Here is a 25987-nt window from a genome sequence, read left to right as displayed (position 1 = left end):
CCGTCTCCAACAGCTCTCTGTCTTTTTTGTACTGGGGGCTCCATACCTGGACACAGTACTCCAGATGGGGCCTCACAAGAGCAGAGTAGAGAGGGACAATCACCTCCCTGTCCCCGCTGGCCACCCCTCTCATGATGGAGCCCAGGACACCATTTGCTTTCTGAGCTGCAAGAGCACACTGCTGGCTCACGTTAAGTTTGTCATCCATCAGGACCCCCAGGTCCTTCTCTGCAGAGCTGAAGGACTGTCTGAAATAATAAATAAGCCCTGCGTGATGCTTTGTGTGCTTCTCATCTGCACTGAGCGCCCCCGCCCCGATGTGGTGCCTTCTGCCTCCTTGCTGAGCCTCCCGGTGGCGGTGGTGGGGGAGGAGAAGCATTTCCTCCTTGAAAGAGAGACACAGAGTCACCCTGCCTTGCAGATCCCCATCCTTCCCAGGGCTTCGAGGGGAGAACCCCCATGCTGCAAACTAAGAGTGCTTGGGCTCCACGTTGAGCAAAGGGACGCAGGGCCGTGCATGGGATTGCAGCAACTCCGTGTGAGTGATCTGCAGGTGCTGCTGCTTCTGCAAACAGAACAGTTCTGTGCTATTCTATGCAAGGACAGAGGATTTCTGAGCCTGTTTCCCATGCTACTGCCTGCCCTGCACTTGATGCTTCGGTGTGCACTGGGACCTCCACACCAGGGACTCCCTGCAGAGGGCTCCAGCACTGCAGCTCTGTCCGTGTTCCCAAGGGCACACGCTCACCCTTGCTCACGTGATGTGCATTGCTGCATGCACCTTGCAACAGAGGGGCTGTGTGATGTGCATTGCATGCACCTTTGCAACAGAGGGGCTGTGTGGTGTGCATTGTGTGCACCTTGCAACAGAGGGGCTGTGTGCTGCACATTGCATGCACCTGACTCTGCAGGGCTCACGTTATGTGCACTGCATGCTCCTTGCACCAGCTGTCCTCATGTGATGTGCACTGCATGCACTTTGCTCCAGAGGGGTGAGCACGTCTCTGCGCACGCCTTGCACGGGAACATCTGCCCGCTGAGCTGTTTCTATTACAGCAACGAAGAGATCTCAGCTGCGTTTGCAAAAGGGGTTTCCAGGCAGCCGCGCTCGCCGCCCCCGTGCATCGACCCCGTGCAACCTGACGGTACAAAAGCCATGAAAGAGCAACCAGAAAGAAACCCGAAAAGCAACGCCCGCTAGTTTTAACGAAGCCAACGACAGCACAGCCTTCACCGCTGGGGGAAACGGACCCCCGCAGCCCGGAACACCGCCGAGGTCGCCCCGCGCACGGAGCGGCCGCGCCCCCCGCCCCTCCCCGCCGCCGGACGGCGCATGCGCAGCAGGGCGGTGGGCAGGCGGTGAGGCGGGCGGGCGGCGCGGCCCCGCGGCGCGGGGGGTGGGGGGTGGTCCGGCCCGGAGGGATGACGGCCGAGCTGCAGGCCGCGAGCGGCGGCCCCGGCGGCCTCGAGGCGGTGAGCGGGCGGCGGAGGGGGGAGGCGGGGCGAGGCGGCCCAGCGGAGCGTCTGAGCGGGGCGGGAGGGGCGGCCCGAGGCCTCCCGCGGGCGGGTGGTGGGTGTGGGGAGGCTGCGGGCTGAGCTGCTGCGTGCGTACGGCGGTCTGCGGGCGGGACGGGGTCACAGCTGACATAGGGCAGGCGTGGAGGCACAGCGGGCACAGGGATACGGCATGCGGGAGGACACAGCGCACACAGCGTGCACAGGGATGCAGCGTGCATGGAGACACAGCGCACGCGCAGCGTGCATGGGGGCACAGCGCGTGTAGTGTGCACGGGGACACAGCACGCACGGTGTGCACAGAGATACAGCCCGTACACAGCTTGCACAGGGACACAGCACACGTGCAGCGTGCACAGGGGTAGAGAATGCACGGGGACACAGCACACACACGGCATGCACGGGGATACAGGGTGCCCTGAGGCACAGCATGCACTGGGATTCAGCACCCATGTAGTGTGCATAGGGACACAGCGCTCACAGTGTGCACAAAGACACAGCACACACACAGCTTGCACTGGGGTGCAGCGTAGACAGGGGTACAGTACACAGAGGATGTGCAGAGATGCAGTGTGCATGGGACACAGCACACACAGCATGCACAGGGGCACAGCATGCATGGGGACAGCATGCACTGAGATGCAGTGCACCCAGGAGCACAGCACGCACAGGGACACAGCAAGGACACAGTGCATGCTCTGTGCACAGGGATGCCACACACGCAGAACCACAGCATGCACAGGGCTGCAGAGCTCCGTGGTGAGCACAGGGATGTGGCATACACGCACAGAGCTAGAGCACACACCCAGCTTGCACACGGACACAGCATGCTCGAGGATGTGGGCTCATTCTGTGTGCACATTTGAGCCCTTCAGGAGCTTTCCTCAGGTGCAGCAGGAGGCATGGATCATTGTGCACTTTGCACAGGTATTGGTGTGGCAGTGGGAAGGTGTGGGTCTGTAAAAGGTCCTATTTCAGGAGTGCAGGCACTGCTGTTGCTGCAGGGTTGGAGGCCTCTTCACATCCATTTGCCACTTGGATACACAGCACGGCTGGGCTGCTGTGGCTGAAGGTCATGGGCTCTGCCCCCTGCTGCTCCTGGTCCTCCCTGAACTCATGCTCCACGTTTGCATCTGTCCCTGCTCTGTTTCTCCCCCAAACCAACCACTGCTGCGTGCTGTGATTTGCAGGGTGTGAAGGAAAACAGCAGAGCTGCTGCTGTTATCGCTCGTTAGCTGGCTGTGTAATTATTATCTCTGTTCCCTCCCTCCCTCCCAGCCACTTTTCAGGCTTGTCTGTTGTTTCCAGAGCCTAACAGCAATAGCTCTGTTTTTGTGACTCCTGTTTTTCTGGCAGGTCCCGCTTACTCTTTGCTTTGCCTTTGCTCTTGGGAGTGCAGCTGCCATTAAGCTACCACTATTCTTCTGAGCCCTAATGGCTGGTTTGTTTTAAAGGACCACAGAGCGTGACCCCAAAAAGCAATCAGACAGACCAAAACCAAAACTGCTCCCCTCCAGACTTCACCAATTGGAGGTGCAGAGTGTGCTTCCCAGCCGCAGGGAAAACACAGCCCAAAAAATCACTCCCTGTCCTCCCTTGGATTGCACTGTTGTGATGTGGTTTTGTAATGTGGGTTCTTCTCCAATGGAAAGATGTGCCCTGCAGCGTGAGGCGGGGTTTGGCAACCAGAATACAGCATGGAGGTGGGAAATGAGCAGCGTGGTGTGATTGGTGTGCTGAGAGTATTCCTGTCCTGAGGCTCCTGGTGGTGCACTTCTCGTCGTGCTGAGCTGGAGCACCCCAGGCTGGGGCTGTGCACACACACGTGTGTGTGTTGCACACGGAGGAGCTCCTGCTGTTGGTGCAAACCTCAGTCCATCCAATGCACCGCACGCAGACACAAGGGGCTCTTACAAAGTGCAGGCCTTTGGGGAAATTGACTTCTGATCTGGTTCTATTGACCTTGAGTGCATCCCTCAGCTTTGTTACCTTCTGGGCAGTGAATGCCTGTAGCAAAATCTCTTTCACTGCTCTGTAGTTGAGGCCAGTGCTTCTTCGTGTCCCTCCCCGGGCACTTTGTGTGGCCAAACCAAGGTTGCTCTTTACTCGACCACCCCCTGAAGCCTATAAAGCTTTCAGAAATCTGTCAAGAAAACAAATAGAGTCATTTTCTCAGGTAAGAAGGCATTGCTGGCTGTGCAAGGACCTGCCCGAGCCTGGAGCCCCCGTGGGGTGGGGAAGAAAAGCACTGGAAGCCTCTTGGGCCCTTCTTCTGTCACCTCATTGTGAGTGAGAGGTGACATGCACAAGTGGCATGTGCAGCCAGGCTTAAAATAGCCCCCAGCAGCCCACGGGGAGCCTTATATGTCCTGCTGCACATGCTGGGCTGGGGGAGAGGGCTGCCAGGGCCTGCCAGCGTGCTCCTGAGCATGCAACAGGTTGAAAGTCTGGAAATAGCAGGAACTAAGAGTGGTGTTCACACTGACGTTGGTAGTACTGTCCGGCACGTGTGAGTGAGTTTTCATGTCCACCTGTCAATGGAAAAGAAAGAATGAGCAAATGCTTTGCTGAGAGGTTGGCAGATGTTTCAAGGACGGTTGGTGTCATCATGGTCACCTTTTAACAGGAGCTGTGTTTATTTCTTGACTGCAGGATTGCCAGGTTTTAAACAAGATGAAAGAGATAACAGGAATTCAGGATGCAGACTTCCTTCACGCTGCTCTCAAGGTTTGTATGTGCTGTGAAAGAAGGCTGCTGATGTTGTCCACAGAATCAGGCGAGTTCAGGTCCTCTCAGAGCATATTTAGGGTTGCTGTGTGCTGGTGTTTTTGTGGGGTAGGAAAGCCATTGTGTGGCCTGTGATGGTGATACGGTGTGTTTTGATATTGGAAATGGTAATATTAAATGGATTGCAATGACGTCAGTGCAGAATCATCGCTCACCAATGCCCTGAGATGTATGGGCAAGAGATGAGTTGCACTGTTTGTATACATAGAGAGTTGTTTATGAAAACTCTGCAGTATTGCATTGGGAGGTAACATCCACAAGACATTAGCAAACATGGACTGAAAGGAGTTTAACACTTAACTCCATGGTATAAAATAAGATAGAAAGTGAGCATATTTGAGCTCTTCTCTTGAATGGGCTGTAGTCAGCTTTCTGCTGTCCTTCAGACACCATGTGCTGTGTTGTGTCACCATACCCACATACCCATCTGTGTAGGGTTTGGCTCCTGGGAGTCTCCGTGTGGCCACGTGCCGTGGTGCACTGCAGACCAACAGCTGCTTGAATCTCTAGCGAGGGAAATGGAATTAGGTAATGGAGTCTATATTGTCCTAATAATATGGGCAAAGTGCTTTCCATCAGATAAATTTTAGCCTTTATTGGTTTTGTTTTTACTGCCACTTGTCACCAATAGATAGATAGCTTTCTCTGATGGCCAGAGGAAGCCAAGTTGGAGACAGCGCGTCTATCTTTCCCATGGATGCATTCGATTTCATACAAGTGCACGTGAAGTAATCCTGGAACTATGGACTTTTTCCCTTGTCTTTCTGCTAGGCTGCTAAGGGAAACCTGATGGAGGCACTCATCGTCCTCACAGAGGAGCGTGATCAGGAGCCTGTTCAGAACACAGCTGCTGCAGAGCCGTCCTCTTGGGAAGGCAGTGCAGTGGGCAAAGAGCCCCCACAAGGTAAGGGGTCCATCCCTGCTCACGCTGGGTCTCCTGAAGGCTCATTGTATCACCTGAGCTGAAAGTTGGTCCTTCTGCTGGGAATCCCTCCTCTTCCTGTCCTGGCACTGATTTTGCTACTATGAGGAACTAAACTGGCAGAAAGCACTTTGATGTTGGTAAGGCTTTCCTAGAACCTGCTCACCTTTGGGTCAGCCAAGTGCCAGTTTAAGGAAGGGGAGCAAGAATGCGCATCAGCAACCTCCGTCAAATACACATATTGGGTGGAACCCCTCTTCAAGCAGGTTGCATGCTTCTGTATGGCTGAAGAGTTTATTCTGGCTGTGTTTAGTATTTCTTGATGAAGGAGAGCTGAATCAGAAAGGAAGTGACTTAGCAGTGTTGTAGTACTGGTTGTCAGTAGCGGGTCGTGCTGCTGTGCTGTATTTGTTTTAAACAATCAGTTGGCTAGCACAGAAAACCCAGAAAACTCCTAAAACAGAGAGAGCAGGATAGAGAACCAAATCTCTATCAAGGCTTGCTTTTCTTTCTATGGCCTCTGCTGGCAGAGCTGGTGGATTTAATTTCCTGTGAAGTATTTTCATGAAGATATAGAAGAAAATGTTAATTGAACTAGCAGTTAGATTATGCAAAAATTGTTTCTGTAATTATTGCAGTTATTGGCAAAACTAGGCTGTCAGCTTGGTGCATTTCTATTAACTGAAACTTCTCCAAGCAAATTTGCCTCTGGACACATTGGTGATGCCAAAATTCTGTGCTGGGAGCTTAGAAGTAACACCCAGAGCAGTGCAGCTGCACTTTGTTCTACTGTCTAAGGCTTCTGCCTGTTCTGCTTATTTTCCTTTCCCCTCTCCTCCGTAGCCAGTAAATGAAGTGGCTCAGTTAGCTGAGCATCCTGAAACAACTGAAGGAAGCTGACTGTATATAAACGTGCAAATTGTATTAAATGAAAACCCTTTATTTCTTAACACAGTGTCAGTTGTCAACACTGGTGTCAAGGCATAGCAAATACAAGCAGCAGCTGGTGTTCCTGATTCATTATTTCAGCAGGTTTGGAGCATTCCCACGAGCTCTGAATTGGGGTGTAAGGAAATCTGGCCTTTACATGGCTGCATGATCCTAATCAAGTGCACTTAATGGCAGCTTTGATTTCATAGTGTGATCCAAGCCAACAGAATTTGTATTTAAATTTTTTTCTTTTGCTGGAAAATCTTTCTTTTATCATGTCAAAAATCACATTGATGACGTGTAATGTTCTCTAGAAGTTCTTTTTAGAGAAAACATTGACCTGCTCGTGATGGAAGACTGATCAGAATGCTGTCCTGCTTCCAGGTGGTGCTGCGTTCGACCCTGAAAAGAAAGGAGATGTGCACTCAGCTGTTGCCTACGGACAGCTGGAATCACCAAAAGCTCATGCTGCTGAAAGGTTGGTGGAGCTGTAGGTTCAGAGCTGAAACGTCTTAGGAATTGGATGAGGTATATGTTGTCTGTAGTGCCAGGTACTGCCTGACAGCTCTGCCCGTGGCTGGGGTACAGTGCCCAGACAGTCATTGTGAGGTGGTGTTTCTCATTGACCTTCCTGCCTTGTGACAGACCACAGGAGGTCCATTCTCCTGAACACAAAAACCGCTCCAAAAGGAAACGCTGTGAAGTCTGGGGAGAGAATTCCAAACAGAGCGACTGGAAGAGAGTGGGCGATTGGCCTGTGGGGATGAAGAACATCGGCAACACGTGTTGGTTTAGTGCTGTCATACAGGTAACGTGGTGGCCAGATTCTTCTGTCACTGCTGCAGTCTTGGAGACAAAATGTCTGTCAGTTAGAATTTAACATGTAACGTGAAGTGCTGACACGTGTAAATTGGTGGTTGTGCCTATCCTCAGATAACACTTCTCCTTTTTATTGGACATAATTAAGGGTTCCTCTGAGCGTGTGCCAAAAGAGCATTTAAGTGGAGACTTTGCATCAAAAGCTATGGATGCATGTAGTCCGTGTGCATGTATGCAGCTGGTTTTTTTTGGTGCATTGATGTACAAGTGCTTACTGAATGGCAGAAACTTGATTGGAACTGATGATGTAATTATACTGATGTTATTGTTAGCTCCATAATGCATGGGGTATCAGGTTCTGCTTAATGGGATACAGTGGCACAGGCTTGGAACTAACAAGCAGCTCGGTGGTGTGTATTATCAGTGATAACCTAAACAGGAAGAGACAACAGTAAGTGGAACTGAGCACATTTGCTTCTTGTAACCATTTTACATCAGCATGTAAATGCTGATCCATTGGCTCCCCATCCTTGAGAGGAGGTAAAGTAGCTGCAGTTGGGCTCCCTTCTGTGTGTCACTTGCTCCTGTGTGCTTTTCCCAATACTTCTTCCTAAGCCAGTTTTATAGCCCGGGAATGGGGAGATGAGGTCTTTGGGAGGAGCACAAGGAATCTGGGAGGTATGGCTGTGCTGCTCTGCCACTCAGGCTGCTCGCTTCTTAGTGCCCTGAGGCCGAGGGACAATGAGGAGTGAACAGAAAAGGCTGTGGAGTGCATCAAACTGAAATGAGTCAGCAACGTGGAGGTGTTGATCAGCGTTTCTCTCTCCATTCCTTTCAGTCTCTTTTCCAGTTGCCGCAGTTCCGGAGGTTGGTGCTCAGCTACTCCTTCCCACCAAATGTACTTGAGAGCTGCCGGACACGCACTGTGAGTTTTCATCACGTGAAGTTAGGGAGTTTCCCTCTTGTGCTATCCTGCTTTGCTGTTTCTTTGAGCAGATTACACTGGGAACAGGCTATCCCAGACCTCTGGCTCTATGTTAATGACTTCTAAACCATCCAGCTGCTTTGAGGCTGGGAAACACTTTTTTAAAGGCAGAATCACTAGAAAGGAAAGCAAACAAACTGAATGATTGTCATAAAGCTTTACTCTAAGTGAGGGGCAGGAGAAACCTGCTGCATAAAGCTTATTTGGCAGCTCCAGGTTGTTATTTTGTTCATATTCATTATAGAAGTAGTGTTTGAGTCAGTGATTGAGTGTAGTGTTATCACCCAGAGGTGGTGACGCACTGAACAGGTTGCCCAAGGAGGCTGTGGATGCCCCATCCCTGCAGGCACTCAAGGCCAGGCTGGATGTGGCTCTGGGCAGCCTGGGCTGCTGGTTGGCGACCCTGCACATAGCAGGGGGTTGGAACTGTATGAGCACTGTGGTTTTTTTCAACCCAGGCCATTCTATGGTTCTATTGAGTCGGTGTGAGGGTGCATCCAGCCCCAGTGCCTTCTGAGAAAGATCAGCAGGAGGTGCTTACAAAGTATTTAAAGGGAAATGTGATGCAAAGAATTATCTTCTGCTTGTTATGCTGTCCTGTCCTCCCATTTAGGAGACTTTGGTGTACTTTTGCATGTGCTCTTAGTAAAGGTAACCCAAAGCACAGACAGAATACACTGAAAAGCTCACTGGGTTTTTGCTTTATGTTTTAGCCCTTACTTTGGGCACCTCAAAGTTATTTTTTTCTCCCGTGCATTCCTTGGAAGATCACATTGCTTCTGAGCAACACCACATGTCTTTCTGCTTTTGTCCTTCTTAATGTCATCTCCTCCTATGGTTGTTAGCTTAGCTGTTAAGGTATGTGCATGTGGTATTCTGCAGCACTTGGTTCACAGTGCAGGAAGGGTTTGTGTTCTCTTCTTTTTGTGTTGCAGGGAAAAAGAAATATTGCATTCATGCAAGAGCTTCAGTGTCTGTTTGCTTTAATGCTGGGAACACGTCGGAAGTTTGTGGACCCTTCTGCAGCACTGGAACTCTTAAGGGATGCGTTTAAATCAACCGAGGAGCAGCAGGTAAAACCACGTTACAGAGCCTTTCCTCAAACCAGCACTTGATAACAGAGAAACCCTGTGTGGTTTCATCCTCTTGTTTCCAGAGGTCTCTTGGTGTGTTTGGCAGCAGGCAGACAGCTATCTTTGGGTTGTGTGGGTACAAGCTTGGTCATTGACCAGCCAGCAGAGTGCTGCTGTGCCCTATGCCAGCTAGGTGGTTCATTTCCTCTTATCTGCACATGAACAGGGTGTTCATTACTGGTGAAGCTGGGCTTTTGCCCTTCTTTCAGGTGGATGGTACCAACTGGATTTTATTAGAGCTGGTTTGTGAGACCAGCAGTGTGGAACCACTTTCTGCTCTGTGTGTTTGACTCTCGGCTTCTGTCTCTCTTGCAGCAAGATGTGAGTGAGTTCACACACAAACTGCTGGATTGGCTGGAAGATGCATTCCAGCTCGCTGTGAATGTCAGGTGAGTTTTTTAAGATCCCAGGAGCTCGACCTGTCACTGAGGAGAAACACTATTTTAGATGTGACTGCTTAGCACATGAGAGAGCTTTAAGCAAACATTGTCCATGTGTGAGGAAAAACTTGTTTGCTGGCTGATGGTAGTCCCCCTTCAGCCTGAAGTATGCTTATAGAGCATTAGATCTACGTTTCATGCCTGAGTATAAGACTACATTCAAGGCCAGTATGGCCCCCAGAGCACATCAGCTCTGTGGGAGCTCTGCAGACTGGTGTAAACAAATAGACGTGGCTTTTTGGAGTTGTATTTCCATAAGACAGTGCCTGCGTATTTTCTTCCTTGCCAATATAAGTATTACAATGTGCTTTTGAGTATGGGAACATATGACAAGCTTCCTCTGTGTTCTATGCTGTGATAAAAACGTTGCTTTTGGTCACAGAATGATGCCCAAGCTGAGGGTTGGATGATGAGTTAGGGCTTTATTTTGCAACCTACAAATGAATTCTGTGCTTTTTCTTTCTGAAACAGAAGCCCTGGGGACAAATCCGAAAACCCAATGGTCCAACTTTTCTATGGGACTTTCTTGACTGAGGGGGTCCACGAGGGTGAGTGAAGGTTTTGGTAGTTCCACTTTTGAAGTCCTTTGAGTGCTTTGATGTACGGCAATAGTGATGCATGTTTTTGTTGCACACTCTTGTTGAAATTGCCTGGATTTTCATTGTCACAGTAAACCTGCAAATAGCCTTTCCTTATAGAGCTGTCTTTAACATTTATATAATATGTCTTCTGAAAACATTTAATACTCATAAGTGCTCGTGCATTTGAAAGCACTCATTTGGGAGGAGGCTTACCCTGAGAGACGTGCGGAGAGAGCTATGAGCACTTCATTTGGTGCATCTAACCCGGTGTTTACAACAACCTCTTGTGTTAATGGGAGTTCTTTTGCTCACTGAAGTTAGTTCATGGGTTTTGTATCGTTTTCATCATTCAGGCAATACTTTTTCCAAGATCGAAACCTTTGGTCAGTATCCCCTTCAGGTAAATGGTTATCGAAACTTGAATGAGTGCTTGGAAGGAGCCATGGTGGAGGGAGAGATGGATGAGGAGACAGCAACTCAGTCAGTGAAATATGTACAGGAGGTTAGTTGGAAGTTTTGTTGTTGAGCTTTTGGTTGCTTTCTAAAGAAAAAACTCAATGCGTGTAGCACAGGTGTGTCTCAGTGTAGTGTGCTAACTGTAAATGGCAATTGCCAACGGTCTCTAATTGAATACAAGGATGTTTTCTGGCTGCCTGGGATCTCACGTCGCTGTATGTCAGCTGTGAGATGCTGAGTCTGCTTGTTTGTAAAGATGTGTTGTCCTGTATAACCAATTCAAGGGGTTTGTTTTAAAATAAAAAGGTCAACGTATGCTTCTGATGCAAGTGTGATAAAGTCTCTCTCTTTCTGTTGAAGCCTACCTGTACCTGAGTAGGGGGAGAACCACTGCCTCCTTATTTTCGGAGGGTAAAAGTACAGTGCTTATCTCTATGGTATGCCATTTGGAATTTGTATCTTTCTCCCTATTACAGTGTGTGTTCTTCTCATTTTCACTCTTACCTTCTGACTGTGCTGATTTATTTAATTTACTTTTTCTTTCTTTATTTCTTCTTTAAACCCACAAATCACAAATCAATCATAAACTACGTAAATGCAGCGAAGTAGAAAGCTAAGATGTACCATTGCATTCAGCATCCTGTGTGTATTAAGAGCAGCTGAAGGCTGGTTTGAGAAATGCACAGAGGTGTCTGGCTTAGAAGGGACAGAGAAAAGTATTTTTGTTCTGTGAAACCATGTGGAAAATGTGTTGTTACTTCCTAGGAAGCCTGCATGATATGGGCGTAGAGGAGAAGGTGCATTTTGTTGTATGAGTGAGTGCATCAAAGCATTGCTGGGGTTAATTAGAACGTACGTTCTGCCCTAGGTAATAGGTGTGAAAACCTTTCCTTCTCTGTTTTTATGTTGTCTTGTTCTGAAGGTGAGGCTTTCCCTCTGCTAACTGCTTTAAAAAGCATTTAAAAAAAACCCCAATCACCTCCACTGTAAATATCTGAGATCTAAGATGTGCTGTGGCACTTTGGTGTGGGGCAGATTCGCTGTGGCAGAATGCATGACATGAACCATGCCAAGGAAAATGCCCTTAGTGTGTTCACAGTGAGTCCGACAGGGAATGGTGTGCACAGTGCTTTGTCAGGTAGGTGGGGTGCACTTGGGGATGCTTGAAATGCTGTGAGCCCGGAAAGGCAGAGGAAGGAGAAATTCAACCATCAATCTTTCTTTCTGTGTGGCTCCTTGCAACAGCTTGTTAAATGTATGGGAAGTGAATCTCTTGTCTGAATCTCCTCATTTGAATGGTTCATAAACAGAGGGGATGAGGAATAAGGCGCTGCTTGAGGACTCCTGTCTTGTTGCTCATCATTGCATGTGATGTATGTTGGAGAATGGCTATCTATTGGAGGCTCTGACATGCAGAGTTGATGTAGTGTCTGTGAGTTGTGTAGGCCTCAGTTAGTAAGCTGTGAAGTTGGATGTGTGAACTTTCTGAAAGCAGTTTGGAGGCTCCTTGGTGGTAAAAACATAGGGCGGAAGCAGAAAACTTAATCTCATGTAGTTCAGTTTTTCTGCCTAGTCTCTCCATAAACACAACGTACATCCAGCATTGAAAGACAGATGTTTAGGGTGGGTCTGAGGCGTGATGCTGAGCAGTCATCTTAAAACAGGTCCCCTCGGGGGCGTTTCTGCTTCTGTTGCAGCGCTGGTTCACCAAACTCCCTCCTGTGCTGACCTTTGAACTCTCCCGATTTGAGTTCAACCAATCCCTGGGACAGCCAGAGAAAATCCACACAAAGCTGGAGTTCCCTCAGACTATTTTCATGGACAGGTGAGTTGCTGTCTTGTACAGCATGTTGAAAGCTGGCGAGCGAGGATGGATTCTGAAGTACTTATGGAAGACTGCGGATCTGAGAAGTAAATAGGTTCCCCATGGTGAGGTTCTGTGTTGTCTGTTTAGGTACCTCTACTGCAGCAAAGAGCTTATTCAGACAAAGAGAGAAGAAATGAAGAAATTGAAGGAGAAGATGCTGGTTCTGCAACAGAAACTGGAAAGGTGAGCAGTCAGCTACAGCTTTACTCTTGTGTTGTGTGGGAGTTCGGAAACGGTTTCTTTTAAACAGCAAGGCAGAAGCAAGCACTGGAATAATAGAACCGTAGAATGGCCTGGGTTGAAAAGGAGCACAGTGCTCATCCAGGTCCAACCCCCTGCTATGTGCAGGGTCGCCAACCAGCAGCCCAGGCTGCCCAGAGCCACATCCAGCCTGATCTTGAGTGCCTCCAGGGATGGGGCATCCACAGCCTCTCTGCAAAACCTGTAAGGAAGGTTGGGTCCCTGTCTGGAGTTGTGCTGGTCTGGCTGGGATGGAGCTTGTTTCCTTCCTAGCAGCTGGCTGTGCTGTGTTTTGGGTCTCTGACCAAAGAGGAGCTGATGGCATGCCCGTGTTTTGGCCGCTGCAGGGCACCAAGGCTTCCTCTCTTTCCCTCTGCCCATGACACTCAAGCTGTGGGTGTGCAAGGCGTGCTTCTCCTTGGAGGAAACACGGGGCTTGGAGAGAGGTTTTTTGCAGCACAGGGCTCCTCGTGTTGCTGCAAAGCCTTCAGAACAGCAGAAGAGCTGCATGTCTGTGGGACACAAATGTGTGTGCATGGATACCACATGGTTGCAGGGTCCAAGTTTTTGTCTTTTGAACCAAGTCTGTGTATGTTGCTATAGTGGAGCTGGGTTACTGGGGTTTCATTCATTGGTTTTTTGTTTGTACATGTGGTACGTGCAAGGATTGCCTTAGGTGAGTGGTGTGTTATTCCACCTTCACACAAAGCAAAGGAATATTCTGGGTCTAAGGCTATCTGTCAAAAAAGCAGCAGCACTGACTTTTATTATATGAATAGAAATGGTTGAGAAATGTGTAGGTAGTGCATGGGGGGATCCCAGAATGGCAGCTTTGGGAATTTCCATGGGGAAATGTGTCCTAGAGTTATCTGATAACATATTTATTTTCCAAACAGACATGAAAAGAAATGCTCTGTCTGTAAATAAGTAGTGTCACAACCCGATATGTAGTTGCCTGTTTGTTGTTTGTCTCAGGTTTAACCAAACAGCTCTATTCCTTCGTTAACGGAATGTTTTGCTCTATCATTGCAGGTATATGAAGTACGGCTCTGGCCCAGCACGCTTCCCACTGCCTGACATGCTGCAATATGTTCTGGAATTCATCACTACAAAGCCTGCTGGAGCTGTGTCCTCTGCGTGCGTGTCTTCTACTGAGGACTCTCAGATGATGGACAGGCAGTCCCAGGGCGAGTCGCTCATTCTGGGCACACCTTCACAGCCTGACAGGTTGGTAAATGGAAATAGAAACCATTTTTTGGAGAATAGGCTAACTTTCAGCTAAGTCGTGCTGGTTTGAGTTCTAAAAGCCAATTATTGACGTGGGTGCTTGTGATACATGAGCAGTTGGTGCCCACTTTTCATTCAGTTCAGTCTATGACTGCAGGTAGTCTGCTGGTTTTTCTGGTTGGTTCATTTTACTGTTCCTTTTCCAGCAGCGTTGCCATATTGCCATGGATGAGCAGTGATCCTGAGTTGAATTATGTACCTTTTCCTAATTTTTCTCTTCCATTAACCGTTACATTACTACAGTATTGGATGATGACGAGCCTGCTCAGCGTGCTTGGCTTACACTTGGCTTTTGCTTTGCAGCATGCTAGATGGAAAGGATGGTAAACCTGAAGATGAAGCTGTCCTATTGGCAAATTCCTCACCTCAGCAACAACTGAACGCGCCTCTGCAGCCTTCTGAACCACCAGCAGAGATGTCAGACTGTCCTGCTCCCCACGTGGTTTCTGAGGAAGAGATGAACCTGGTTACGACGTGTCTGCAGCGATGGAGGAATGAGATTGAGCAAGATGTGCGAGGTCGGCCCTAAACGTTGGTTGTGACTTTTGTGTTTATTGCCAGCCCGAATCCCCCTCTGTTGCTTCAGCTGAATGCATCCTGAGCTGTGCCCTCGGGTCTTTCTGCTCATCTAAAAATGACTCTTTGGTATGTTCTGAGGTAGATGGTATAGCCACTGAGCTTAGATCTACCATCAAATAATCATGCGTGGGTTTCAGCTCTGCTGTTGAGTGCACTCAGTAGTTACTGCCTGGCTTCAAGCTTTCTGGAAATCATGGCATTTCTAGGTATTTTTTTTAATTCATGGTGTTCTTGGCAGATCTGAAGGAGTCCATTGCCAGAGTCAGCCTATCCATTGACGAAATGTACAGCGACCCTCACCTCCAGCAGGTAGGAGATGCCACTTCATGCAGTAAATATTAGACTGATGCTGATAGTGCATCTTGTTAGTTGTCAGTTCAAGTTACCCACTTTGCTGTATTTTGAAAAGATCCCAGTGTTACAATTCTTGCACGAGGCAATGGCTGTGAATGTATTTTCCAACTTCTTCATAAAGATCAGATAACTTCCTTTACTAAAAGTGAATCTGAAAGCTCTGTCCATGTGAACTTACAGGTTCCTTATCACTTGCACGCTGTCTTGGTGCATGAAGGGCAAGCAAATGCTGGTCACTACTGGGCCTTCATATATGACCAGCCTCGGAAAAGCTGGCTGAAATACAATGACATCTCAGTGACAGAATCATCGTGGGAAGAGCTGGAGAGAGATTCATTTGGTGGCCTGAGGAACGCCAGTGCTTACTGCCTGATGTACATAAGCGATAAGGTGTCCCACGTTGTTGCAGGTAGGGGAGCTAAAGCTGTTTTGACTCTGATGCATGATGTTCTCTCTAACGTGCATCATCACCAAGTCCCTCAGTGTCTGTGTGGTGTGGCATTACGCCCTGTCTGCAGATGCAGAAACAGTGAGACCAGCAGGAGGAAGACTGCAGCTTGGGTGCTGACAGGAGAAAGGACCATCTCTGGAACACAGCCAGCTTGGCCTGGTCACATCTGGCTGCAGTGTTTTGGACAGATAGCTCAGTGTAATCTCTGTATTTGCTGCCATGTATTCAGACCTCTTGTAGGAGCTGGCCAGGCAGTGAGCAGATGCTTAGAAGACAATTCACCCAACGTGTCCGTGAAGTGGTTTGTTCCATAGTCTGTTATTTTCTGGGTCTCTAATAGAGAAAAAGGGGGAAACTGAAGATAGAACTGTGCTAATACAACACTGTGTATTCAAGCTCTCTTTTTGCCTCCTATCTGACTTAATCTTTAGTGATACCATCACGTTGAACCCACATGGAGTCTTTGGTTACACAGCCTTCTCTGTTACGTGAGATGAATTATTGGTGATCATGGCTTAGCCTTGCAAGCCTGTTTGCACTGCCAGCATATAAATAGTTACGTGGATGAATTATTGTGCATGTGGCACTATACATGGCCAGCAGCTGTAGAAGAACCTAATAATTTCATGCGTTGTTCATTTTGATGTAATCAATAGCAGCAAACAATAGAGGACAGTCGTTCTGTTCATTGCTGAACATTGCTGATGAGAATTTGGAAGCTGTTCTTTGTGACAGGTCTGTTTCTGGAGTGAACCCACAAATTATTTTTTCTTCTATTTAATACAGTTTCTGTTGCTTAAAAAAATGCTTTCTTTTACAATGAGTGCACAAGGAAAGATGGCTCTGGTAGAGGGAATTGTCATTCACTTTGCATAATCTTAAGACTTGTTGAAAGCTGATGTTTGGTGGGTTTTGTGTTATTTCAGATCTTGATACTGAAGTAGATGGAATTGAAGCCAGTGTGGAGTTCATGCTTGGGAGCCCACATGGCTCCCTGCTTTTACATGCTGCTGTAGATACGATGTCTCAAGCCATACTATGACCATTATGGCTGCAGGCAGCTTGAGTGCTGTACTCTGTGCAATGGTAGCCTTTGGATACAGGTGTGTTTCTGACCTTCTTCCAGGTGAAGGTGACGGCTCAGAGGTCGGGCAGTTCCAGAAGGAGGTGGAGGCTTTGCCCCCAGAGCTGAGGCGTTACATCCAGGAGGACAACTGGCGGCTCGAGCAGGAGGCAGAAGAGTGGGAGGAGGAGCAGTCCTGCAAGATTCCTTCAACTGCTTCTGAATCTCAAGAGCTCTCTCCTGAGTCGGGGCTAGGTGATGCCACGTCTGATTTTGCAAGCTGTGTTGAAATGAATGGTCAGAAAGACCGCTGCTGTGGAGCCTTGTTTGATTTTTGGGTATCTAAGGGGCTGTTGAAGTAGCAGAGGTGCTGGTGGGGGCTGTGGCCTGGCAACACAGAAGGCTGCTCTACTGTTTTTGCACATTTGCGTTTCCAGGCTTGTCAACAGAAATGCTGTTTTCTATTCATTTCATTGCAGTGAGCTGATCTCATTTCGCTTCCAGGCATTTTTTTATTAATAGAAGTATTGAGTGGAGGATGTTTAAATGCTGCTCTCCCGAGTGGGAAAGCATCACTTAGCAACCTGCTGTGTGCCACAGCCTCTGAAAGGGTTTCACGAGGTGTGTGTGCTTGAGCTCATGGTGGAACAGGTTCATGTGGGGTGGAGGTAGCAGCTGTTCAGCCATGCACAGAAGTGCTCCAAAACATTTTAGAACAAGACAGGGAAAGAAGATGTAATGGAGATGAGAAATGCTCATTATGATATTGTATTCTGATGGAACTGAGCAGCAAGCTCACTCCAGACTCAGACACAGTGTTAAATTAGCATCTTGTATCACGTCGTCTGGTGGTGCAGCACTTTAGGATGTTAATGAAGCCATTACTTTACCTTGAGCCATAGTTCCTAAGAATGTGCACTTCTATGGGACGGTTCCATCTCATTTAGGGTCGCATAAGCAAGTTTATAACAAGGTGGGTGATGATTTCTATTTCTAATGTGAATGATTTTGGAGTGCTTTTTACAGATAGAGAAGTTGGTGTGTATGCTTAGGAGATGCGAGGGAGCTGCTTCACCCTCATGCACTTCTGTTCACCTTTTACCCTCTGTGCATTTGGACCGAGCCCTGCAGTTCTGCTCTCTCACACCATATCTGCCCTGACAGATCCACCTGCAGCCCACGAGCAGAGCCTGCGCTCTCTGTCCTCGGAGCACGCCATGATTGCAAAGGAGCAGACTGCTAAAGCCATTGCCAACGCAGCCAAAGTCTACGAGAAGAACGGCGTGGAGGCAGCGCTCTGCGAGGTAAGGACACAGCCCAGGGAGCAGCCAGCTGCTGTCTGTGTGTTATTCTTCTCCAATAAACCCTGGCTTTTTTCATTTCTTTGTGATTCTGTAGCTGTACCACATTTATCTCGGCCCCCTTCTGCTTTTGTTTTTCTTATCCTTTTTCTTCTTCTTCTCGGCCACAGCCAAAGGAGGTAGAACCAATGAAGGCCCAACTGGGAGAAACCACCTTTACAGTTCAGGCAGAGCAACCTCAGGATGCTAAAGAAGCAGAGCCCACTGCCCAGAGTAGCTCACAGATCTCGGAAGTGGAAATCCCCAGTGTGGGGAAGGTTCCTGTTAGATCTGATGCAGATGGATATAATGAGGAGGTACAGCTCCCAGTGCAGGCGCTAATTGCTGTCCATCACTAACCTCTAACTTCGTAGTGGTTGTCTGTAAGCGTTCCTCACTTGTCTGTCGTGGAAGCAGTGCTGTTTTCAAAGTGAATTTTTCCCCTTGTAGAAGCGGTCAGGCCAATCTGCTTAGCAGCTTCTTTCCTAAATGCCATCAGAGGAGCAGCTCTGTAGAAGCATTCAATCATTAGATCTACTCAGTGTTCCTGCAGGTCTTCTTTCTGTATCAGAATTGGTCCTAGATGTATTTACAAACCTCCTTACTGCCTTCAGAGCTTTGTCCCATACACATCAAAGGGATGGAGCACTCGCAGTGTAACTCAGTGTCCCAGCTTCTGCTTTGTCAAACCTGGTTAACCTCACTCACACACCCAGCAGCATTCTAGAAGTTGTCTTTTCCCATTCTAGAAGTGGTCCGATTGGAGTTCACCTATAGGAATATAGAGATAGGTACTACTTGAGTATGTTTAATGCATGCCTGTATGAACTTAGCACAATTAATTCCTCTGCCACACGCACTGCTCTCTTGTGTTGCTTAGGGAAACTGAATGGGATGCAGAGGGGATATGGCTAGTGTTCTTCATGTTCAAAATTCCAAGTTCTTTCGTCTCTTCACCATGTCTTCTCTTCTTTTCCTGTTACTGTTTTCCCCGTTCTTGTTTGTGTTTCTTTTCCTGCTTTCCATGGTAGGTGATGCTGAGTCCAGCCATGCAAGGTGTCATCCTGGCTATTGCAAAAGCCCGCCAGACCTTTGATCGTGATGGGTCTGAAGCGGGGCTCGTTAAGGTATCCTTAATTTTGCTTCATTTCCACAAGCATGGAAATCTGTGCTCACAGAATGAAGGGTGTGTGCTGTGTGTAAAGACATACCAAGCCAGTGAAAGGAAAGGTCCAGGCGACTATTTTCCTACCTAATGGCTTTTCTGTCCTGCACTTGTTTGTGCTTGCATAACGCCATGTCCTTGCATCCCAGTTGATTCTTAGGGCTTATAAGAACTGCCTTCTCCCAGAAGGCCATCTGCTGCTTGTACTGCTTTCGGTGTTGGTAATTCTCTTGGTCTGGATTTGAAAACGAGGCGTCCTTTGTCTTTCAGCATCTGTTGCACGTCGTTGGTGCTGCTGTCAGGAAGTGAGCGCTTGTGAGATGTGTTGTGGTCTGGGATGTGCATGCTCATTATTACTTCTCTTGTAAAAGGTGTCTCCGTGAAAAGAATGCATGGCATGGAATAGGGGGATCTACAAGAACATAGGCTGCCCAATGTTGGCTCTGGTGTTAGGTTTTACCAGTGGGTAGATTTAATTAAAAATACAAAACAGGGAGAAATCTCCTGTGTTCTTTATCTCCAGGAATATAAATGACAATCTGCTCACAGATGTAAGAGAATTGCAGTTGATTTTGACAACTCCTTCTCTCACAAGAGGATTACCAAACCTGTTTTGTGTATTTCCCACTCTCTTAGGAAGCCATTTAGATACCTGGATGCTTCAGAAAACTGCATGTTTGATGCACGTGCTTCTGGCTTGGAATGCATCATTCCCGATGCTTATGGGCTTCTATTCACCAGCAGAGCACAGCTAAGCAGCAGAGTTAGTTATCCTCTGTGAGCACCCCATCATTTTGGGACAGTTCTAGGCTCAGCATCAGCCACTGCAGAATTCAGACAGGTGAAAGGGTGGATGCCTCAGTGTGTGTGTTTTCTTGCCAGGCATTCCACGAGGAGTACTCCAGACTCTATCTCCTTTCCAAAGAGACCCCGACCCCTCAGAACGATGCCCGCTTGCAACACGTGCTCGTTTACTTCCTTCAGAACGATGCTCCCCAGCAGATTGTGGAACGGACCCTCCTCGAGCAGTTTGCAGACAAAAACCTCAGCTACGATGAAAGGTTTGTGCTGTGGGTTCCACAATGAAGTTTCTCTCATCTGGAAGCAGCTGAGGCCGTCCTTCTCATTTTCTCATCTCTTCTTATGCGGGGCAGGTCCATTAGCATCATGAAGGTAGCACGAGATAAACTGAAAGAGATCGGTCCTGATGAGGTCAATATGGAGGAGTATAAGGTAAGTGCCACCTTTTGGCCTTCTTGCAGTCAGAGCTCATGCTTTCCAAAGCAGCGTGGGAAACATTCCCAGTGGGAAACTGGGAATGTGGTTCAGAGCAGTGCCAGCACAGAAAGCAGAATGGAGTTAGCTGAGCTTTAAGGGATGGCGTGCAGCTGACTGAATCAATGTGTGGCTTCTGAGAGAATTTTAAACTCTTTAAAGGGTAAAATCAAATACGCTTGTGAGTTGTGAAGGAGTGTGAAAACATGTTGGAGGTGACACTGACACTGTTTTCTTCCTCTTCCTCAACAGAAGTGGCACGAGGACTACAGTCTTTTTCGGAAGGTGTCTGTTTACCTGCTTACAGGGTTGGAGCTGTACCAGAATAGAAAGTAAGCTTATTTTAATGGTGACTTTGGACAAGATAAGCCTAGAAGTAGAGGTTCTTTTGGCAGAACTACTTCTTTCAGACCTGTGATATCCAGACTGCATTCAGCCTTGTGATAGAGGCCAATATAGTTCATTCCTGACTCACTGATTGCCCTTTCTTGAATGCAGAGCCAACCCTGGTTATGCTGAGTACACTAGCTAGGTGTCTGTCCTTAGCATCCCCTCATCTTTCTCCCAGTGAAGCTGTACAATTCCCATCACTTTTTTTGGCCCTTTGGGCTGCTATACTAAAACTAAACTGTCTTGAAGTAGGCATTGTAATGGGCTTAAGCACGTTTTAGAGTTCCAGAGCTTGCAGGCTGGACAGCTGACTCTCTTCTTGTAGGTACAAGGAGTCCCTGACCTACCTGATCTATGCCTACCAAAGCAACACCACTCTGCTGAAGAAGGGAGCCAACAGAGGAGTGAATGAATCGCTGATCACCTTGTATAGAAGAAAGTGTCTCTTGGTGTGTAAAGGAGGAGCTCTCGAGCCATTTGGGAGGGTTGTGGAGGGATGGGAGCAGCCCAGGGAACATCATGGAGATGTAGAATAATTCAGTGAGAAAATGTTTGATGTGGCTCTCGAGGAGACGTGGTAAAGCAGATATGAAAACCAGAATTATGAGTAAGCTATGTATGTGCTGTATATTTAAATAACAATTTGTCAGTATATAAACATATATATTTATCAGTTTGTTTTCTGAAGTATGATTGCTTTGACTAACAGCTGCTGCTTCTCCAGAACCTAGCACCTGGTTCTGTTTGTCTTTGTGCTGCACAGCTGTCCATGGAAAGGAACTGAGCTGTGTGCCTTTTCTGACAGCATGCTGATTATCAGAAGACCATGGCTGCTTTTTAAAGGTCTTTCTCAGGTTCTCTCTCCTCTCCTAGAAGCTGAATGAGGTGGCATCATCTCTGTTTGTAAGCTGTGAGGAAGCCCACGTGGCAGAGGGCATTAGCATCCTGAATGAGCTGATCATCCCCTGTATGCACCTCATTAACAACTTTGACATCTCCAGAGAAGACATGGATGCCATTGAGGTCATGAGAAACCGCTGGTGCTCCTATCTGGGACGAGAAGACATGGACGGTAGGGAATGGTGAATGGCCACCTGCATTGCCTTATTCATGCTGTTAGTGGTTAGGGCTGTGTCTAGGTCTTAAGTAGAAAGGAATGGAGGGGCTGCTTAAAACACTTCCATAAGATCTTAAAATCATTATTGTAGTGTGTTTGGCTATTTCTGTTTTGGTCCCATTGATTATATTCTATCATCCTCCTCCCCCTGCAGCAAGCCTGCAGATCAGGCTGGGCGAGCTGCTCCCCCGCCTGCTAGACGGCTCCACGGAGGTGGTGGTGCTGAAGGAGCCCCCAAAGATCCGTCCCAACTCCCCATACGACCTCTGCAGCCGCTTTGCAGCGGTGATGGAGTCCATCCATGACGCCTCGACTGTGACTGTGAAGTAGATGGCAGAGCTGGCACCTCGGAGTGGCACACTGTGAAGCATCCGTGCACAGCATCCTCCCGCCAGGCGGTATTCAGGGAGGGAAGAGGTGATTTCGTGTTGAGACCTGTGTGCTTTGTAAATAGGAGCGAATGAAAAGCAATATTGCACTTTTGAGATAAGATGCTAAGTGAGAATGCAAAGCACGTGAACCACTGTACTAATATGGCACAGCAGGTACCTGGCAGTTCCACCTGCCTTATTTTCCTAGGACCAGATGAGGACACTTCTTCTATTGTGGCAACTCTGTACGCTGTCCAGCAAGCACACATCCCTGGGAATGACATCAACAGCAGAGGAAGAGTTTGGTTTATCCGTTGAGCTGAGCTATTGGCTGTCATTGATCCATCAGACACATTTACATCTTCCTAAGTCATTGGCTGCATTATATATTCAGATCTGGCCAAACTTCTGTCTGAGAGGAACAGCAGAGCTCACTCTGTATGTTGTGTGCAGTCAGGCGTGCAACTGCATATTTCAGTTAAGTTAAACAAGCATTTCCCTTTTGTGTTCTAACTGGCAAAAGAAAAGGAGGAGGATTCTTCCTCTGAGAAAGGCAAAATCAAACAGTGGCAGTGACGAGCCAGGACGGAGCTGGAAGCTTTACGAGTGCTGCGCTGTTAGCTGGCTGGTTCAGGGCTGAACCCCATGGGGTGTATTACCCTCTTGGGTTGGAAAGTGAACTTCCTTCTCATCTCTGGTGGATATTCGGTGCTGGGTGAGCGATGGTAACTGCAAGGCCTAGGATCAGCCCCCTTTTCTTTTTGATTAACTTCCTGTAAGAAATAAATTATGCCTCGTTTGGAGTTCCTTTTGCAGGCAGCCTGTGATTGTGTTTGAACACTGACGGTTGTTTAAACCAGACATTCTGAGTAAGTGGAGGAGGAAGCCTGTTTGTTAGGACTATGCAGTTTTCCTAAAAGTGCAATAAAAGCATTTGTTCTATGTTAGAATGGAAAAACTTCCCTCTGTGTGTTTTTATGTTGTTATTGTTTGCTTTTTTTTCCCTCTGTTGTTACACCTTAAGGGTTCCTCTTGGCTTCAGCAGAAAGAAAGGGAAGCAGAGAAAAAGAGATCCATGGGCAAAGCAATGCAGGAATGTGAGCAGCTGTGAGCACCTTATAGCTCTGCAGTGCTGTGGTTGATAGCTCCTCTTTGGGTCTCCTGCAACGGCAATGAAGTGCTTGGGAGCTCAGAGTTCTCTCCTGCTGCTGTTGGGATGGCATGGGGTACTTCTGTATGCTTTGACAGAGGAAGAGTTGAGTTCGGTGACTGACCACGGAGTTTTGTTTGCTCTTCAGACCTGACAGCTTCAGCTCATCCCTGAGAAGGCAGGAATCCCAATGAAGTCTACAGCAGTGCCTTAACGTCGTCGTGACACACAGAGCAGCCAGGTCACGCTATGCCCCGGGGTTAAATATGGCTCTCAGTGTGCACTGCAGCTTTGTGGTTTGTGGCTGATGCTTCCATTAGCCAACGCATGCTGCAATGGGAGCACAGGTTGTGATGCATCTGACTGAGCCTCCTCTGTGCCACTGCTGATCTGAAGCACTCTTCAGCTAACTATGGGTGGGACACACTAAGCTGCACTCTGGATTACGGTGCTGTCTGGTTTTCTGTCTCACTGCTGTCTATTTCTGCTATTCAGATTGAGCAGTGTGACCAAGGGTTCACGTTCAGTGCTGCTGTAACTGAAGGCCACGTGCCCAGCCCTGCTGTGTCTGCAGATAACAGTGTGCTGGCTGGAGCTGAGGGGGGCTGTGCTTCCCCTGGAGCTGCAGGGAGCTCTGCTTCCCCTCTTTTGTCCTATATTCCTGCAAGTGGTGCTGAGGAAATGCCTCTGTTGGTTATCAGTGTTTGCTGGTTTCTCCTGGAGTCTCATTTTTCAATCTGTTTTCAGTCCTGTTGCAAGTTGCCCTGTGTTATAGCTGGTGTTGTTTTTGAGGGAGGGGATCTGCAGTTCCAAAGCAAGCAGCAGGAAATAATGCATTCACATTGAGTTAGTAAAGAGGAGGAAAAATCCATGTTTTCCAGCAGCCAAAATTTCTGAGTATTTTCCCCATTAATTGGGGAAATGAAACATTTAATTGCCTATTGAGCTGCTAACGTGATCCTGTGTTGTAATGGAGCCTTTACCTTCTGTCATCACGCTGAGAAAACACAGATTCTTTTCAGCAGCTGATGAGGAAAGGAGAGAAATACATGTGGGTGTTCTTGGACAAACTGAAGACAGATGTTTGTGGGACTTCTTCCTGGTGCAGCGTTGGTTGTAATTAGCAGAGCTGTGTTTGAATGAAATTGTCACCTGGGTCCCACTACTCCATCAGCTCCTATAGAGGAATAACTAACTCCTATGGGAGTTGGTTTATCTTGAGTTCTCCTTAAGGCTGGAGCAATTATCTGTAGAGACTCAAGCTACGTGTGTATAAAAAGTGAGCCCAGCCTGTTGCAACTGATGGCTGTCACAGAGCAAGAGCTGCTGCTTTTCCAGCCTTGCTACCTCATTCCGTGCTGCTGTGATGGAGGGGACCCTGAAATGATGATAGTTCTGCTTTATTTCTTAGGGTTCTGGGGTTTGAGGCATTCAGGGCCAGGCTGGATGTGGCTCTGGGCAGCCTGGTCTGCTGGTTGGCAACCCTGCACATAGCAGGGGGTTGGAACTGGATGAGCATTGTGGTCCTTTTCAACCCAGGCCATTCTGTGATTCTATGAATGCAATGTTTTTCTAACAGCATGGGCTCTTGGTGTCACATTTTCCATCACTGCTCACCCTGCACAGCAAGGAAATGGCCACCGTTTCAAGATAAGTTTTGCAATATTGTGTCATTCTAAGGCATTCTGACTTCCAGGATATTGGCTGGGGAGGCAGCTCATGAGACAGCAGGTTTGTCCTATTCTGTTGCTGCCAGAAAATAAAATATCCCAACAAATAGGCAAAAAAAGAAAAGAACAAGGACTTCTCACAAGTGCAGATCAGTGCCTATGAAGCCATGAGAGCTTGGATCAGGTGTGGAAGGAGGAGCACTCTGAGCTGAGAGGAAACCTTTGCTCAGCGTCTTGCCATCGTTCTCCCTCCCCCTGCTGTGTCTTCATTTCCCAAGGGTGTGGGTGATGAGTTCAAGTCAAAATAGAGTCTCTGCTTTGTGGGTTTGTGTAACTCTGGAAAAAAAAACACGTTTGTGTCTGAAAAGTGCATTCATCAGGCAAGAATGCTGCCCTTCTGGCCCCTCCGTGGTGCACGCTCTATTGCTATGGCACTGCTGGTCCCTCCGAGCTGAGCTGTGCCCCCAGCAATCCCTCCTCCGAGTGAAAAATGTTTGGGAATCATCTCTTTTCTTTCCCTCTCTCTCCCCACGTGCTTCCATTTTTGACTCTTTGCCGGACCGAAGTGCAGATTTCAAAACAGGGCTTTTGAAGAACAGTGAACTTTGGTTCCCAAAGGTGCGCTGCTGTTGGGTGGAGGTTTCCCTTCTGTCGGCTGTGCCGCTGTGGCTCCTGGTGCTGAGAGATGAAAGCAGCAGTGAACTCCCTTCTGAACCAGCACTGACAGTGGGTTTCCTGCAGTTGGGATTCTTGGCGTTAGCTCAGCCTGGTCTTCAGTAGCATTAGGAGCAGAGAGCAAGTGTCAAAGCAGGCTTAATTTCTTTTTTGAGCTGAATCAAGAAATTGGGGGAGAGATCCTCACTGACACCCCCAAAACAGCATCTTTCTATGGTTTCTGTGATCTTTGCCTTTGATGCCCAGGTAAACAGTTCTGCTGTAGAACCTTCTAAATGAAGGTCTCTGCTACATTTGGTACTTGATCAACTTCACAGTTGACCATCAGCTCACATCTCTGTCTCCCCTCTCTCCTCCATCCATCTCTTTCTCCCTAAGCTTGGCTCAGTGAACCACTCAAGCAGTGGCCTTGATCCCTAAGACCC

At 48.0% G+C, this 25987-nt stretch overlaps 1 protein-coding gene across 17 annotated transcripts; it reads left to right on the top strand.

Moving 5' to 3' along the window:
- Positions 1-1321: 1321 nt before the first annotated feature.
- Positions 1322-23025, top strand: USP28 (ubiquitin specific peptidase 28). 17 transcript variants are annotated; one of them, XM_015298019.4, is made up of 26 exons: positions 1322-1359; positions 4168-4242; positions 5074-5206; positions 6539-6632; positions 6800-6962; positions 7812-7898; positions 8894-9031; positions 9407-9480; positions 10003-10079; positions 10466-10614; positions 12266-12393; positions 12523-12618; positions 13708-13902; positions 14266-14480; positions 14780-14850; positions 15076-15304; positions 16473-16706; positions 17574-17713; positions 17881-18066; positions 18781-18876; positions 19797-19975; positions 20069-20147; positions 20442-20521; positions 20905-21028; positions 21453-21651; positions 21851-23025. In XM_015298019.4, the coding sequence occupies exons 2-26, from the start codon at positions 4189-4191 to the stop codon at positions 22024-22026; spliced, it is 3396 nt and encodes a 1131-aa protein (XP_015153505.2). In that variant the 5' UTR covers positions 1322-1359; positions 4168-4188; the 3' UTR covers positions 22027-23025. The 17 variants fall into 17 exon arrangements, with proteins under 17 accessions (XP_015153505.2, XP_040507996.1, XP_015153498.3 ...); XM_040652062.2 differs by having other exon boundaries at positions 1322-1473; positions 16473-16664; XM_015298012.4 differs by having other exon boundaries at positions 1322-1473.
- The last annotated feature ends 2962 nt before the right edge of the window (positions 23026-25987 follow it).

Source organism: Gallus gallus, chromosome 24 (assembly GCF_016699485.2).
Source record: "Gallus gallus isolate bGalGal1 chromosome 24, bGalGal1.mat.broiler.GRCg7b, whole genome shotgun sequence".
Taxonomy (NCBI): Eukaryota; Metazoa; Chordata; class Aves; order Galliformes; family Phasianidae; genus Gallus; species Gallus gallus.
Note: the sequence above shows the minus strand (reverse complement) of the source record. Positions and strands in the feature narration are given on the sequence as shown.

Bases quoted from the DNA above. Each gene is read 5' to 3' on its own strand.
- USP28 (XM_025143196.3), top strand. From the start codon at position 1,735: ATGGAGACACAGCGCACGCGCAGCGTGCATGGGGGCACAGCGCGTGTA. The intron at 18,877-19,796 runs GTATCCTTAATT...TTTTCTTGCCAG, and splicing joins CTGAAGCGGGGCTCGTTAAG to GCATTCCACGAGGAGTACTC. The intron at 19,976-20,068 runs GTTTGTGCTGTG...TATGCGGGGCAG, and splicing joins AACCTCAGCTACGATGAAAG to GTCCATTAGCATCATGAAGG.